This window comes from Trichoplax adhaerens, genomic scaffold (assembly GCF_000150275.1).
Source record: "Trichoplax adhaerens TRIADscaffold_4 genomic scaffold, whole genome shotgun sequence".
Taxonomy (NCBI): domain Eukaryota; kingdom Metazoa; phylum Placozoa; class Uniplacotomia; order Trichoplacea; family Trichoplacidae; genus Trichoplax; species Trichoplax adhaerens.
This window is the reverse complement of record NW_002060946.1, coordinates 6,519,695-6,534,121: the sequence shown is the minus strand read 5'-3', so window position 1 is coordinate 6,534,121 and position 14,427 is coordinate 6,519,695. Positions and strand designations below refer to the sequence as shown.

The 14,427-nt window shown below is 33.1% G+C and overlaps 1 protein-coding gene across 1 annotated transcript; it reads left to right on the top strand.

Annotated features, from left to right (window-relative positions):
• Window positions 1–1,907: 1,907 nt before the first annotated feature.
• Window positions 1,908–13,401, top strand: TRIADDRAFT_55935 (uncharacterized protein; the record flags this gene model as incomplete). Its single annotated transcript, XM_002112136.1, has 39 exons — window positions 1,908–1,940; window positions 2,170–2,358; window positions 2,520–2,717; window positions 2,889–2,909; window positions 3,147–3,343; window positions 3,469–3,554; window positions 3,666–3,738; window positions 3,843–3,870; window positions 3,982–4,056; window positions 4,153–4,357; window positions 4,555–4,664; window positions 4,774–5,046; window positions 5,334–5,523; window positions 5,727–6,106; window positions 6,206–6,259; window positions 6,354–6,407; window positions 6,613–6,675; window positions 7,019–7,084; window positions 7,260–7,283; window positions 7,565–7,594; window positions 7,695–7,998; window positions 8,084–9,557; window positions 9,645–9,687; window positions 9,783–9,849; window positions 9,935–9,990; window positions 10,102–10,153; window positions 10,256–10,314; window positions 10,396–10,484; window positions 10,608–10,710; window positions 10,879–11,010; window positions 11,173–11,280; window positions 11,360–11,462; window positions 11,757–11,833; window positions 12,012–12,154; window positions 12,304–12,514; window positions 12,632–12,741; window positions 12,859–12,965; window positions 13,151–13,276; window positions 13,307–13,401. The coding sequence occupies 39 exons, from the start codon at window positions 1,908–1,910 to the stop codon at window positions 13,399–13,401; spliced, it is 5,808 nt and encodes a 1,935-aa protein (XP_002112172.1).
• Window positions 13,402–14,427: the final 1,026 nt, after the last annotated feature.

Below are 14,427 nucleotides of genomic sequence, written 5' to 3'. Positions count from 1 at the left end.
AAAACCAATAATAATATGTGAAATAGCCCTCTCTAAAATTTTAGGATATAGTAACGAAATCTTAAACGTTTTCGAATATTAATCTACGTACCAGTTACTTCGAAGGCTTGTTTCTTTTAACAGAGACGGATGATCAGCTACGATATTATTGCATAAAATTAGCTGTTACGACGTCAACAATTCAAATTAGTGCAATGAGAAGTTGTTCAAATAAGTTTATATCGATCAATTGATCACTAGATGATGTCAGGTCGTCCTATAGTTTATAGATTTGCCTTATATCCCGGAATCATTTAACGTAATATCGATAGTCAATATGTCGTAACTAAATTTCCTGTACTCTATGCAGGGTTTATCTTAAATAAGTCAAGATCGAGTACAAGATCCTCACAATTTACAAGTGAAGGAGTATCTAGGCAACCAGTACCAAGCAAGATAGTATAGTGACCCAAGCGGCAGATTTTGTTCATACCGTAAGCATTTACGTGCAATTACTCTGTCCTGTACTATAAACTCAATACATTCAGTATATCAAGTTGATTATCAACTATTCTGATTTCCCATCCTGCTTAGGCCTACTTGCATAAACATAAGGTGGCACTATACAATCTCCTGCGACTACATGAACGTATAACTGTACTCATTATAGATAGGATGCTGATTCTATTATTCGACTATACCTGCAAATTAGGCGTGATACTGTGTTGTGGAATACACTTCCAATCAACGTTGCAACAGTATAACCTTGTGTAGTCAATCTATAATTTACTGTATGAGCTAAACTACTGTACAGGTTGCAATATTAAAGCCATGCCACTGCTGTTTGGTTCTTCTATACCAGAAGACTACAGAAAGCGGGTGTTCATAGACAGTTACTGTAATATCATTGATGGTTGCTTAGCAACAAACAAGCATTTAGGCCATTGTTGAAAATGCTGACGTTACTTGATATAGTAGAAATAATTAACGTGGGAAGTGCGAACTTTAATATTATGGGATTATACGGATAGATATAGTATGTGGATAGTCCACACATTGGTCGTCTATGGGCATGATACTTGATACTGTATATTGCTAGAATTATTCGATACATTAATTATTACTGTGGAATAAGCCTTCGCACGAATCTCAATAATTGAAATTTAGAATATTCGATGCAACCAATAATCTGTCATTTTAGTAGTTCAAAATTAATTTTTCACTGTTGAAGCAAGCTATAGATCATTTTAGAAGTGGTTATAGTCATAGTTTATGACACTTATCAAAGAAATCGCGAAAACCCGTCTCACAAGATTGAACTATAAAATATTTATTAATTTATATTAGCTTTGCAATCATCAAATGTTGACAAATTTTAAAGATTTTCAAAGTAAGTAACTTTAAAACGATTCACTATAAGATTAGATTTCGATCTCTTGCTTGCATTATATAGTTAGAATAGATTCAATTTTTATCAATTAAGCATCAAATATATATATATATATATACGAATGTGCTTAATTCAGATTAGATTATCAAACTTTGATCTATTCACCATTATTATTCTCTATTGGTGGTTATATAAAGTTGCATACAAATTTACTTATCACTGATGAAATTAGAATATTTACTTGTTCGTTAGCCAATCTCGCCAATCTTGTTTGAAATAAATCTTCACCGTATGTGCTGTGTCCTTGAAAACTGAAAGCTTTATCTAGTCTTACTTGCATCTTCTTTCATCTACTATTTATTCTTTCAAGATATTAATTAGTACTTGATTATACTTGTAAGTCCTATAAGATCTACTATCGACACTACTGTTTTTGAAGATAAAAGAAGATATGAAGAATGATTATACTAATAATTCGTAATCAGCTTCCAATCTATCTTACAAAAAATGCGGTAATATTTCTACTAGCGTATAAGTAATGCTATATATTAATTTTCGAGCATACGAAAAGGTAACTACGAAATGTGCTCTAAAGATTAAGATTACTTTCAAGATCATATTTAATGTCAAAGTAATAACAGCAAAAATGTAAAGTCAGAATTACATTTTTAAAACTTTAAATAAAACCAAATGCTAAATTTTATATGAGATATAACATCTTTAGCAATACAGATTTTCAGAATTTCTAGATGCAGCATATCTTCGAACGATTAATTTTACGATAATATCACTTCTTCTAGATGATTGATTTACTGTCGTCAGGATTTACTTCTACTTTACGAGAAGGCAATTCTACGAAAAATAAGTACCAAGCACGAGCGGATGGCCATTCTCAAAATGTTTTGGCAACCGTGGCCAAAGCTCGGACACTGCGAAAAGTGGAAGAGACAAAAGAAGAGCTAACAAGAATTACTCAGAGGATAAATTCGGTAAATAATTTTAGCGCCCCTCAATACAATAATACTATATTTATCATAGTTTGTTCGTCTTTCCTAATCGCAATATTGCTACTCAACAGATTTATATTACGAAGGTTAATGTTACTTGAGCTAGTTTTGATCAAATGTGTCTGGATGTAATCCAACTATAGACTTTAGCATCGTATGAAATCGAGAATGCTGAAAATAATAGAATACTCAAAGATTCTAATAACAATAATATGGAGTTTGTGAAAGATCCTGAAGAATTACTTATTTTACTATCGGATTCGGTCAAAAAGAAACGTTATCAGCAGCAAGTTACAGTATTTGTTGTCGGCTTTGAGAGGGCATGCGATGATCGTATTAAGGTAACGTGACTTCTTTAGAATAGGCGACATTTTAAATGGTAATCCTGTCAGCTAAACAGATTTTAATGAAATCAGTAACTTCATAACATGGATTCATTTCTTCAGTAATGATAATTTTACTCGTCTATACTGAAATTTACTAACTTTAGTTCCTTTTAATTAATTTTACAGTTACTTCATCAAATCAACGAGGTATGTAGATGTTAATTCTAATATCGAAATGTGATGGTGACTATTATATTTTCAATATGCGATTACGTAGAAATGCTTATATTGCTTATCTAAGTAGAAGTTATAGGTTAGATTTAATATTATTTCAGCAGTATCTTATTATTCTTAGCTTGAGCATTAAGTAAAATCATAAGCAGTGCAATCAATTGTAAAGTAGTCATATGTGATAACATCATATATTTTTATCTCGATGACTAGTTTTTTCAAGAACACTCGACAATACCGATATTACAGGATGGCCAAGATTCTCCTCGTCCTGATATAGATTTAGAGGAAGTTTCCACACGTATTGCAGATGCTTTAACTTCAGCTAATGCAGCTGCTGAGAGACTATTAACCATTAACCATGATATGATCAATCATTTGGCGATACAAAATACCAAAGAATCGAAAAGGTAATCTGCAACTTTTGTCTTACCTTTTTGGAATAAATATTTAGACTCTAATTATAATTGCAATACTTGCAAGCCTTAAAAAAGCTATAATTTCATTTAATCTGATCTTGTATGTAAACTTATAGGAGTAAGAAAAAGCTAGAGAAATCTTTAGCCCAAACTCGTGATGATCTTATTAGTTTAACAACAAGACTCGACGATACGCAAATAAGTAATATCTCATGATAATAATTTAGTTAATTAATTAATCAAAGACAATATGATATCATTATACGCACTTATTCACTAAATACAATTTGCATGATCACTTAATTGAGTATAGAAGTCCAAGAGAAAGAAAAGAAAATTAAGGAATTAACATTAGTAACTGATGCTAAAGATAAGGAAATTAAAAAGTACGGTAGACGTATTGATTTTTTACGGTATCAATTTTGAATAATTTTATCAAAAGTAAGGATGATTAAGATATGAATAACATGATATACAATTTCCGCCATAGATTGACTATAATGAATGACACATTAAAGGTAATTTAATTTCATTAATGATTAATTGAAGAAATGGAGAAGATATAATTTTGAAAAGATCTGGCTTAATCTTTTAATTAATATACAACTATACTTATGATATATTATTAGAGAGATGCAACTGCGGTGGATGATCTTCGAGAGCAAAATGAGGTTAAAACTATGGCGCTACAGAAAGCCCGACAGGTAGATATTATAGCATTCTTAGTCTGCTTTAATCTCAATCCTCCATAGTGCATCTATGTTAGAAATATGGTACTGATTTCTTAATTCGTTTAATAGCAAATTGAGGATATGAAGGCTGCGAGTAAAGCTGAAGAAGCAGCGGAAAAATTCCTTGAAAAGAGAAGATTAAAAGTGAGATTATCAAGTCAAGCATCAATGGATGGTATCAGTACGCAAATGACTTCTCCAAATCAAGATCGCCAAACAACGATTAGAGATCGGCAAATCTTAATAGATGAAGTTAAGGAGAAAACTAAGAAAGGTAAAGATAGAATTAACTACTTATATTATCTAACTAGCTTAATCATGATTATTAAATCTGTACCAAAGCATCGTAAATGGTCTAGGATCTAGTTAAAGCCGTTAATAGTCCTATTAACTATAGCGGTTAATTAAATTACTAGCCGTAATTATTAACAATTATAAATAAAACTTGCATACTTGTTTGGTGACTACTAGATCTAGAAACAAAGCATCAACGCACTATTGAAGAATTAAAAAAGGAGTATTCGCAGGAGCTGAAAAAGGTGCAAGATGAACATTCAAAAAAGTTGCACGAGAGTATCGCTGTAAGTTTATGATAGGTGCTTGATGACGGAATGACGACTTATTACGATGATAGAAGCTATATTAGCTTGTGAATAGGTTCTAAAGTTTTCTATATCGATCGAAAACTAGACTCAAGCTCCAAGCCCGGAGAAGCATAGCACACCCAGAAAGGATAGTGAACCTGAGCGCACAAGGCGATGGATAACTCCATCGCCTGAAATGGATGCCCGCAGTGAAAGTCCGTCAATGAATGATCCAAATAGACTCTCTCCCGAGCCTAGCTCCCATCGTCGTCGTAAATCGTCATTTAACCGTAAGAATTCTGCCGCTTCTTCTACTACTAGATCCAGAAAATTATCACGAACGAAATCAATGGCGAAAATCACAAAGTCTACAGTTAAGGTAAGCAAATACATCAAGGACCAATACCTATTTTCCAATACCATGTGATGTACTTGCGAAAAATTTGCTCTTTTTATGAATCTAGCAATTATACTGTAAGCAAAAAATTTAGAAATGCTATACCTGATCACTTATTTTAGTGATGTCATATGAATACTGTATAAGCTAGTAATACATATTCAGCTGGTAACTGATAGACACTACCCGAGTAGTGAAACGAATTTCTATATGGATAGATTGCTGGTTTTGTACTATGATTAACATGTGCATTATTTTAATTGCTACAGAAAATTAAAGATGGAGATGGAGGCAGCGGCAGCGTTGCAGATTCACGCCGGAGTAGTTTAGCTACTGGTATTGTTATCGATACAAATATTGATCCCAAGAGTAGAGGTTCACAAGCAGATACTGGATCTGTGGTCGAATTAGCTCATAAATTGAAAGGAATTGGTAATAAAGAATCTAAAGGAAAGGAAGGTAAGATGTAATTGTCAATCGCACTTTCAGAAGATTGTCGGTATGCTTCTAGTCTACGGTTTGCTCATCAATTCATTTTGCTAGACTTCATTATAGTTTATCATTAATGTTGCCTATACCTGCTATCCACTGGATAGAGACGTATTCAATACAATAAACAGAAGAATTAATTTATTTATGCTTGAATTTTACTTGGTGAAAAGAAACTGGCCAACAAGAGCAAGCCCAAGTTGGTGACACTGGCGATAAGAAGAATGTTTCAGAAGAGAAAAGTGTTGAGGCAAAGGAATTGCCGCAAATTAATCGACGTCAGTCTCAGTTGGAATCGATATTGAGTGATTTGTTGCAAAATAAGGATAAAAGCAAGAAAAAAGGCGGTAAAGGTCCTGATGGATCTTTAAAGGGCAAGAAAAGTAAAAAGAATCGACGCAATAATAGCAAAAGTCAAAATTCATCTTCTAATTCTTCGTCGCCTAATACCTCGCCAACACCAAGCCAACCTCGATCAAATTTCTTTCGGCGGGCTACTTCAGAAAGTGACTTAGATTTAGTATCGGAAATCGATGAAGAAGAAGCCGAGTGGGTAAGAGTCGCTATGATACTGATAATTAATTATAGATATTAACTGCATACCCATCGTAAAGTGCTAAGCTAATTGAATCTATGATCTTTTTCTTCAAAGGATGATATTAATCCTGAAGAATTACCCGAGAAATTTAAAGAATATCGCACTATGGTATTGGCAGATTCTCCATTTAGCTCTTACAATTAATCAGTTTCCTGCTTTCTGTTAACTATAACTAAAACTAATTCCTTGCTTTTTATCTTAGTCGGTATCGAAGAGGAAAGATGCGCTAAAAAAAATGGAAGCAATGAAACAAAGGGTAAAGTTGTTTATGCGACATAGATGGTTACAATTGAGTTCAAGATGATCGCCAAAGTTCGGTGAATTTATCTATCTATTTAATATTTTCTAAATTATAATCAGTAAACTAGGTTTCTAAATCATGCAGCAGGTGTCTAACGAGTTTTATGCAGCATTACTAAAAAGTAAATAATATTACCACTTAATCTTTTATGATATTTTAGTATCAGAAACAAATTGTAGCCCTAAAAGCGCAAAATCTCAATGATAGAACTAAATATGGCAAGGTAAGAATTAAATACCGCTATTTATTGAAAGCCGTAGTTATAAGGGGCTAAAGATCTCAAATTGGGAAATCTTAAAATATTGGACTTTCGAAAAGTTAATGGAATAGACATACCCAGAATTTATAGGATTATATCAAAGTCTGTTTATTTGATGGCTTTTACGTTTTATTTCACCTATTTGCAATACTTTAAGCTATCGATTACATTCATCTATTAGTCATTGAGAGACTACATTTACCTGGCAGTGATACCGTTATATTTCTTTAATTTCATCTTTACTAGAAGCGTGATTGAATACGTTGCTAATTGCATTTAAATCTAATTGACATATACATCGATAAAGGAAAAGCATGATTTAGAAGAAAAATTGAAAAAGAGCGTGGAGATGTTATCCAAAGCAGATCAACTGGTAAATTTAGAGCGTAAATTATGTTATATATTGCTTTTAGAGCTTACAAATTGATCAGACATAGTAATAAAGTAAAAAAAATATTATTTAAATATTGTTCGAAGTAGAATATATAACACCAGTAGAGTAGTCTCTTAACATGAACCAATTTGTTCTAATTTACACTTTTATGTAGGCCGGAAATGAGGTCCAGAAACTGGTATGCTCAGAATCTTTACCCTCAAAATATATTAATGTTGATATAGTCTTAAGATCTTCTTTTTACACTGTTTATGATTGGCTAATATACGAGTAGTTAACTCCTTTTTAAAATGATATTTAAGGGGTACGCTACTGTCAATTGGCTTTAGCTCATAGACTACCAAGCAATCGTAGTTTTGTACCATAGTGAATATCAATTCCTATTCTGTGATCTAAAAAAGCCTTAGACATGTGTAAAAGTTGAACTTTCGTAATAACTCGATGTATTTCTTCATTTAGGAGGAACGCTTACAATTAAGAGAGAAATGGGTTAGTATTTCAGCCGCTAACCGGCTACTTTCTAACCAACTTTATAAAAATATAGCGCTTTTATAATTATTTTACGCTATGATTTTATACTCATTTTTAGAGAGCTACTGTCTCTGATATGCTGTATGAAAATAATCCAGGAAGCACGAATATCGATGATATCATCAATCAAGGAAGTAGTATTCTAAGTCCAGAGCACAGCTCCAGAGCAACTCCTCATCGCAGTGCTGGAAGTAACGCTACAGCTAGTGATTTGCCATCTATTCCTCCAGGTAGTGCAAGGAGTCCACTGGTAGGTAAGCAGGAAGTTACAGTTAAAGGCGCTGGTGAATTCCCTAAAGTAGAGAGTTTAGTTGCTCTTCAGCAAGAAAAAGCGACTGAAGCTATTATATCAAACCAAACAGGTTATGACTTATTACTAGGATATCTTGATCACATCCACGGTTTATCTCATTATAGCTAACGCTTAACGTGTTTGCATTGATGTAGGATTTGCAACACAAATGGCTGGTATACAGCCAATTGCTTCTATGAGTACATTTGTTCCGGGGATAAACGCAACTAATTTCCAGACAGCAGGGAATGGAAATGCAAATAGTATGACTAAGCAAGCTTTAGAGTACTTTCAGTTTCCAAAACCAAGCGGAGAACTTCAGGACGATACTGTTGCAAAGTACTCTACTTATTCAGCAAAAGATATTGAATCGATCCCTGCTGATGTGCAATTAACTGCTAGTCAGATTTTACGTGAAGCATTACGACAAATTCCATCGAATGTTCCAAATGAAACTGCAGTAAAATTAGTTTCTCAAATGACAAGCATTCCAGTAGAAGTGGCAGTGCAAATTTTAGCTCAGAATTCATCAGTTTTGCAAAGTCGACCTCCTAGTATTCCACAGCAAGCGGAAGCGCAAAAAAATACATCGCAAACGCAGAATAGCCAAGTCATTCATACTAGTGATTTACCCAATCACGCTATGAAAATTAGTAATAGATTTGGTCAATTAACTATGGCAGATAGAGGAATCATTGGCGATGCACGGACTCAACTTGCTGCTCCCAGTCAAAGTAATGATCCTGATAAAATAAATCAAATAAATAATATGACTTTAACAGGAGATAATTCGAAATTGCTCGAAAACATTGGACGCATTCGTGCATTTGAATTAAATCAATCAGTTGGAGGTAATGCAAGCGCGTTGGGACAGGCAACCAATTCGCAGCAAGCCAAACAAAATGTTGCCCTCCGTGATGTTAACTTACAGTTTGCACGATATATTGAGGGTATGTCTAATAAATATGCTCATGCTCAAGCAAGTAATCAAGGACAAGCGTCGACTGATGTTTTTCCTGATGATTATCCTCGCAATATTGATGTTGCTCAGTTATCACGAGAATTACCTCCTCTACAACGTTCTCCTCGTAAGCCAAGTTCTAGCAGTTCTCATCGGCGTTTTGATAGCAATAGTCGTCGATCGCCTCAAGAGCACCGCAGAGCTGCAACTGCCGATAGTCCAGGACGTTACGGGACGAATAATCGAATGAATCAAATTTTAGTCGATCCAACAACAGGTTTACCTCTTGAAACACCTTATGGCGGTATCTTAGATAGGTCGAATATGCCTTATGATGGTGCTGCGGATAAATTGCGTAAGAATGATCCAGGACGTCCATCCAGTGTTCAGAAAAATAGGGTTGCATCTGCAGGTAAACCAGTTACAGCAGTTGCATTTGATTCCTCAGCTGGCCAAGGTAGCCTGCCTAGTAGAGCATCAGGCACAGAGGATAGCACAACAGGCAAGCCACTGGAGACATTTTCTATTGGCGAATTTAATCTACCTGAGTATAAATTACCTTCCTATGAACATTACGTTCCACAATATACTGAAATTGATTACAACGTTTCCACTAATTTGAACTTGGATAACAAAACTTATAGTGGTATTACTTCTGTACCAACACGGTATGTTGTTTTAATTTTGTCATATTACTGTAGTTTGTTATTAGTAAGGTAATTGATTTAATTCTGAACATATAACTACTTCAATAGGCAAATTTCTCCCTTACTTTCTGAACATCCTGCCGTAGACGAGGTTTATACTAGATGCATAACAGATTACTATTACATATTGTACAGCACCAGTTCATCTCATGTTTAGTCTTTTTTTATTTCATTGCTCCATAACAGCTATTGAAAAGCTATCAATTCGTCATAAAATTTAAAGATAGCTTAAGTGGTTACTTAAATGATCAAGGTATGTAGCATCTAATATTTATTCATTGCATGATTTAACTATCTAAAGATATTCTCGATGTAGTAATCTATCGATTTTTTTATAGACTTTTACTCTGCTGCACAATCACTTCGAGATATTCAACCGGTTCAGTTTAGCAAGGTACGAGTATATTTGCAGAAGTAGTATATCTGAGAATAGTATTTTCTAGGCTTCATTCTGCTTTCACGACAATACATATGGAGATTTGATTCTAAAAAATATCATGATTAGGACGAAAGAATTGGTGAACAAGTTACCGTTATACGTTGCCACGTAGAATTAGGTATGCTTACAGTATATTATTTATTCGTCGTATACTAATTATAAAGCATAGCTAGATTGATTTTGGCTCAAACGATTTGATGTCTGATCTATTTTCTTATAGTACTAAGTCAAATTCAACAAATTATTGTTGATAACTTGGTTAGCACACTTTCCACATTGGTAAGTTATTGCTACGTGATGATTTGTTTATTACTGATGGAATGAATTATTTCAATTATCATTTCTATTGCAAATAATTAGAAACAAAAAGCCATGGAGCCTCCGATACTAGTGCCTCAGATTCCTGAAAAAGCTGATGAAAGTGAACTGAGGGAATTAGCTGAGAAACTGTATGTTTATTTTTATACTGTGATTGATAGCTAGACAGAACTTGAAATTTTATAATTTTACTTGTAAACAAATGGATTTAATTTCCTTGCACTAATCAACCTTCCTAATACGTAAAATTTCAGTCAAAATGAACTTCTAAATCAGTTTGACCTCCGTCAAAAAGAGCTGAATGCAAGTTCAACAACGATTTCAGAAATGCAACGTGTTATAACTCAATTAAAAGCGGTAATTTTACATCACTGTTAAATAAGCTATCTATTATAAGTTCCTAACTTACTTATAACATTCCTATAATTAGCAAAATGATTATAAAATAACTGATCCCTTAATTGATTGTAAATTTGATAAACGTATTGTCTAAGACAATTTTCGGACGATTATTCTAAATCATAGGAAATTAGAAATTCTGAATTACCTCCCAGAGCAATTACGCCGAAAGAAGCACGAGCAATCATTGGAAATCGAAAATCTAGCACGCTATCATTATCACCTCGAACTAGTCCAAGTGATCATAAAGAAGCACCGGTAAAAAAATTAATCTAGTATTATTATTAATAAAATTATAGGATTGCAATTCGAGGGTTGCATTTATATCCTATTATTACCGCTTATACTATATATAATTCTATTAAAGCTTCAGAATTGCAATTAAATTAAGGCATTGCTTTTGAAATTTCAATTCTATAGACTACTTCTGCTTCACCAATTATGTTTACTCGTAAAGATGCTGAAAGAAACGCGAAATCGTTAAAACGAGCTCTTAATATTGGTAGTCTATCGGAAAATGCCTATAAGGTATGATAGCTACGTACGTAAATATACAAGATACTCTATTCGAACGTCTAGTTGCTTATTAATTCCTTGCTTGATAAAGGAATCTATGAAAGGCATGGATAATTATACATCATTACCTGGAAAGCTACTAGCGTGTCTTGTTAACAAATACACCCATCATTGTCAGATGAAAAACTTAGAAGGTAAGGAATTAATGCTGTATTCAGGCATCTTGAACCAGATACAACTTTTTGCCCTGCGAAATGAAGCATGGTAGTAAGAATACATGTGATATTCTTACATATGATTTAATTAACAAATTATTCACTAGCAAACGATAACAATAGTACTTTAAAGACTTTTATAATAAGACGCTCTATTTATTTTATCCTAGAGGAGAGGGGGTGGGATAAATCCAATTAACCAAATATAAATTGTTTCTGTTAACGCCTAATGAAACACAAATCTATCTAATCGCTCATAAAACTTTCTTTTAGGTACTTTAAGGCGTAAAAAGGAACTCGATGATAACACTTTATTTCTCTTATCCAAAATGGAAAAATTTCAAAGCAAGGTATTAACTTTAAGAAGAGGCCAAACGATTCTATTACTTAAATAAATGAATCATAATGTATATTAATTTAATTAGAGTTTCAGTGTAAAGTGTCTATATTCTAAGTATCTGTAATATCCTATGTGCATTAATTGCCTATACTCAAAGACTTATGCCGGATTTGTTTAATTTTAAACAGAGAGCTAGCAAATGGAGCGAAAAGATAGAAATTATGACATCACAAAGGCTGCAACTGGCGGAATTGTTAACATCAACGTTTGACTCCATTGAACAAAATAATAGCATATTTTTAATCAAGCCTGCATTTACATATAAGAGCAAGTCAGTTGATAAGATCTCTTTTATTCTGCGACAAACTTATTTACTAATTCAAATAGTCTAGATCCTTTGTTTTATTCCAACTAAATATAAAAAAAGAAACTTCTTTTCTAACGTTCAAAACGGTTATTTATATTTGATGAATTTTCTAGATTAAAAAGATTTGTAGCCGAAAAAATTTCCGACAACATTGCTAAAACTAATTACGAAACTGACCCACCTGTTGCTATAATGGGAGCTAGATCACTGCCAGGTGGCTCACGAAATGCTGTTGCCAATATGCCGTTTGTAACATCGCAATTAAACATTCCTGTAGATAGCCAAAATGCTTCAACACTGACGAGTAAGAGTGGCACATGGCAGGTTAGTCAGCTATTCTGAATAATATGCAAAATACATTATAATAACGTATCAGTAATTAGCAATTATAAACAGTTACGATCATAATCTTAGTAAACGAATTTTAATTATTTTACGTAGGCATCATCATCGCTAGTTACTTCTGATGATTTAAGTACAGTAGTCAGTAGCGTTCCGAAGCTATTGGAAATGGACATTAAACGTTCTACCTATGATACGATTGGAGTAAAGTAAGTCTATTTTGTATGCATAACTACAAATACTACCGAAATCAAACGAATTTTATTCAAGATGTGGGTTAGGCCGTATTAAATTCTTTAAATTAATACAATGTCACAATGTTTTAGGGAGGAAATATCCGAACAACGAAACGAAAATGGACAGAGACGTTCTAACCTAGCAAAATCTCCTGCTGCACCCTTAATACATGGCTATCATTTAAATCGATCACAGGGTAAGGTAGAATTGGTAATTTTATGTCAATGATTATTCCAATTTGATAATTCAACAGCTAATAGTATATAGTTGTTTGATAGAAGCTGTCGTTGAATTTATTAAACACTTTACTGTAACTGATTGCAACTTCTACACATAATTATTTAAAATAACTCTTTGTTTACCTATTGTGAAACACTACAGTTTTACCTGCGGTTGGTATGGAAAAATCTGCCCAGAATAACACAAGAGATATTGTCGATAGTCTCCCTACGATTATTAAAAATCGTCCAAGCATCACTAGTAGCATTAACGAAAGAATATCAACAGGTACGTCAGTGAATGCTCCTCACACTGCAGGAACAACTACTGCATCGCAATCAATTGATTATACAATGACGGAAGAAAGTTCAGAAGAAGAGGAAGATAATGAATTGATCCACTCAGCTACTTAAATTGTTTTATTATGATACCTATTGCGAGCGAATATTGATAAATTCTACGGCTGCTTTGATACAAATCCTCTCCATTGAAACAATGATAAATGTTCTTTTTGCTGTTATACTGTATGAAAAAAAGAATACTTGTATACTCACTATCGTGCTAAAATTGCTTTCCATAATGTAACATAATTTCTATCGTTGCTATTATTGCATGTTGACGTTAATTCCTATTTCCGTATCAAAGCAGTTTGCTTTAAGAGAATCAGTATTAGTAAAATTTCTAATTGATATTGGTCGGTGTAATATGAAGCGACGAAAGCGAGATAAAACCTTTTATAGTGTTTTCGTGATTATGGAGTAAAGTTTTGATTAATATTGATTTAAATGTATTAAGTTTTATTTGAGATTTCATTTTTATGAGCTGATTACATTTTAATATTATATCCGGTAATTGACAAGCCGAATTCGATAAAAGTAATAAGATTTTAACTTAAATAATCTACACTTGTTCAAATACAGTGGCAACTTAATTATAAATCATAAATTTTGGTATGCTATCAGATTTTATTGAATATCATTTTAATTTAGAAAAAATGACGTAAAATATTACGCCGATTACAGTTGTAAATTGAATTGAATAAAGTATGAGTCAGCTGCTGGTCTACATCAAATCATTTTGTTGTTCATTTGATATGAAAGTTTGATAATAAAGTGAGGATCAATTTAGTAGTAGCTGTTTTTAAATAAGGCGATGCATACGGTAGCCATTTTGCACACGCAGATGATTTAGAGAATATCATTTTCTATAGTATTAACCTGTCAGTCTATTAGGTTTCTGACTACTACCTTCTGTGTAATAAAATTCTTATTACTTTTCTAGTAAATTAGACTATCCTGATAGTAGATGTAAGCGTTCAGGATACATCATTTGTATTGGGTCTACTATTTCTATGCTGAATATGTTTGAAGTTGTCCTATCATAGTGAATTAGAAACAATGTAAATAATGGAAAAAATTTAATGACAGTTACTACTAAGT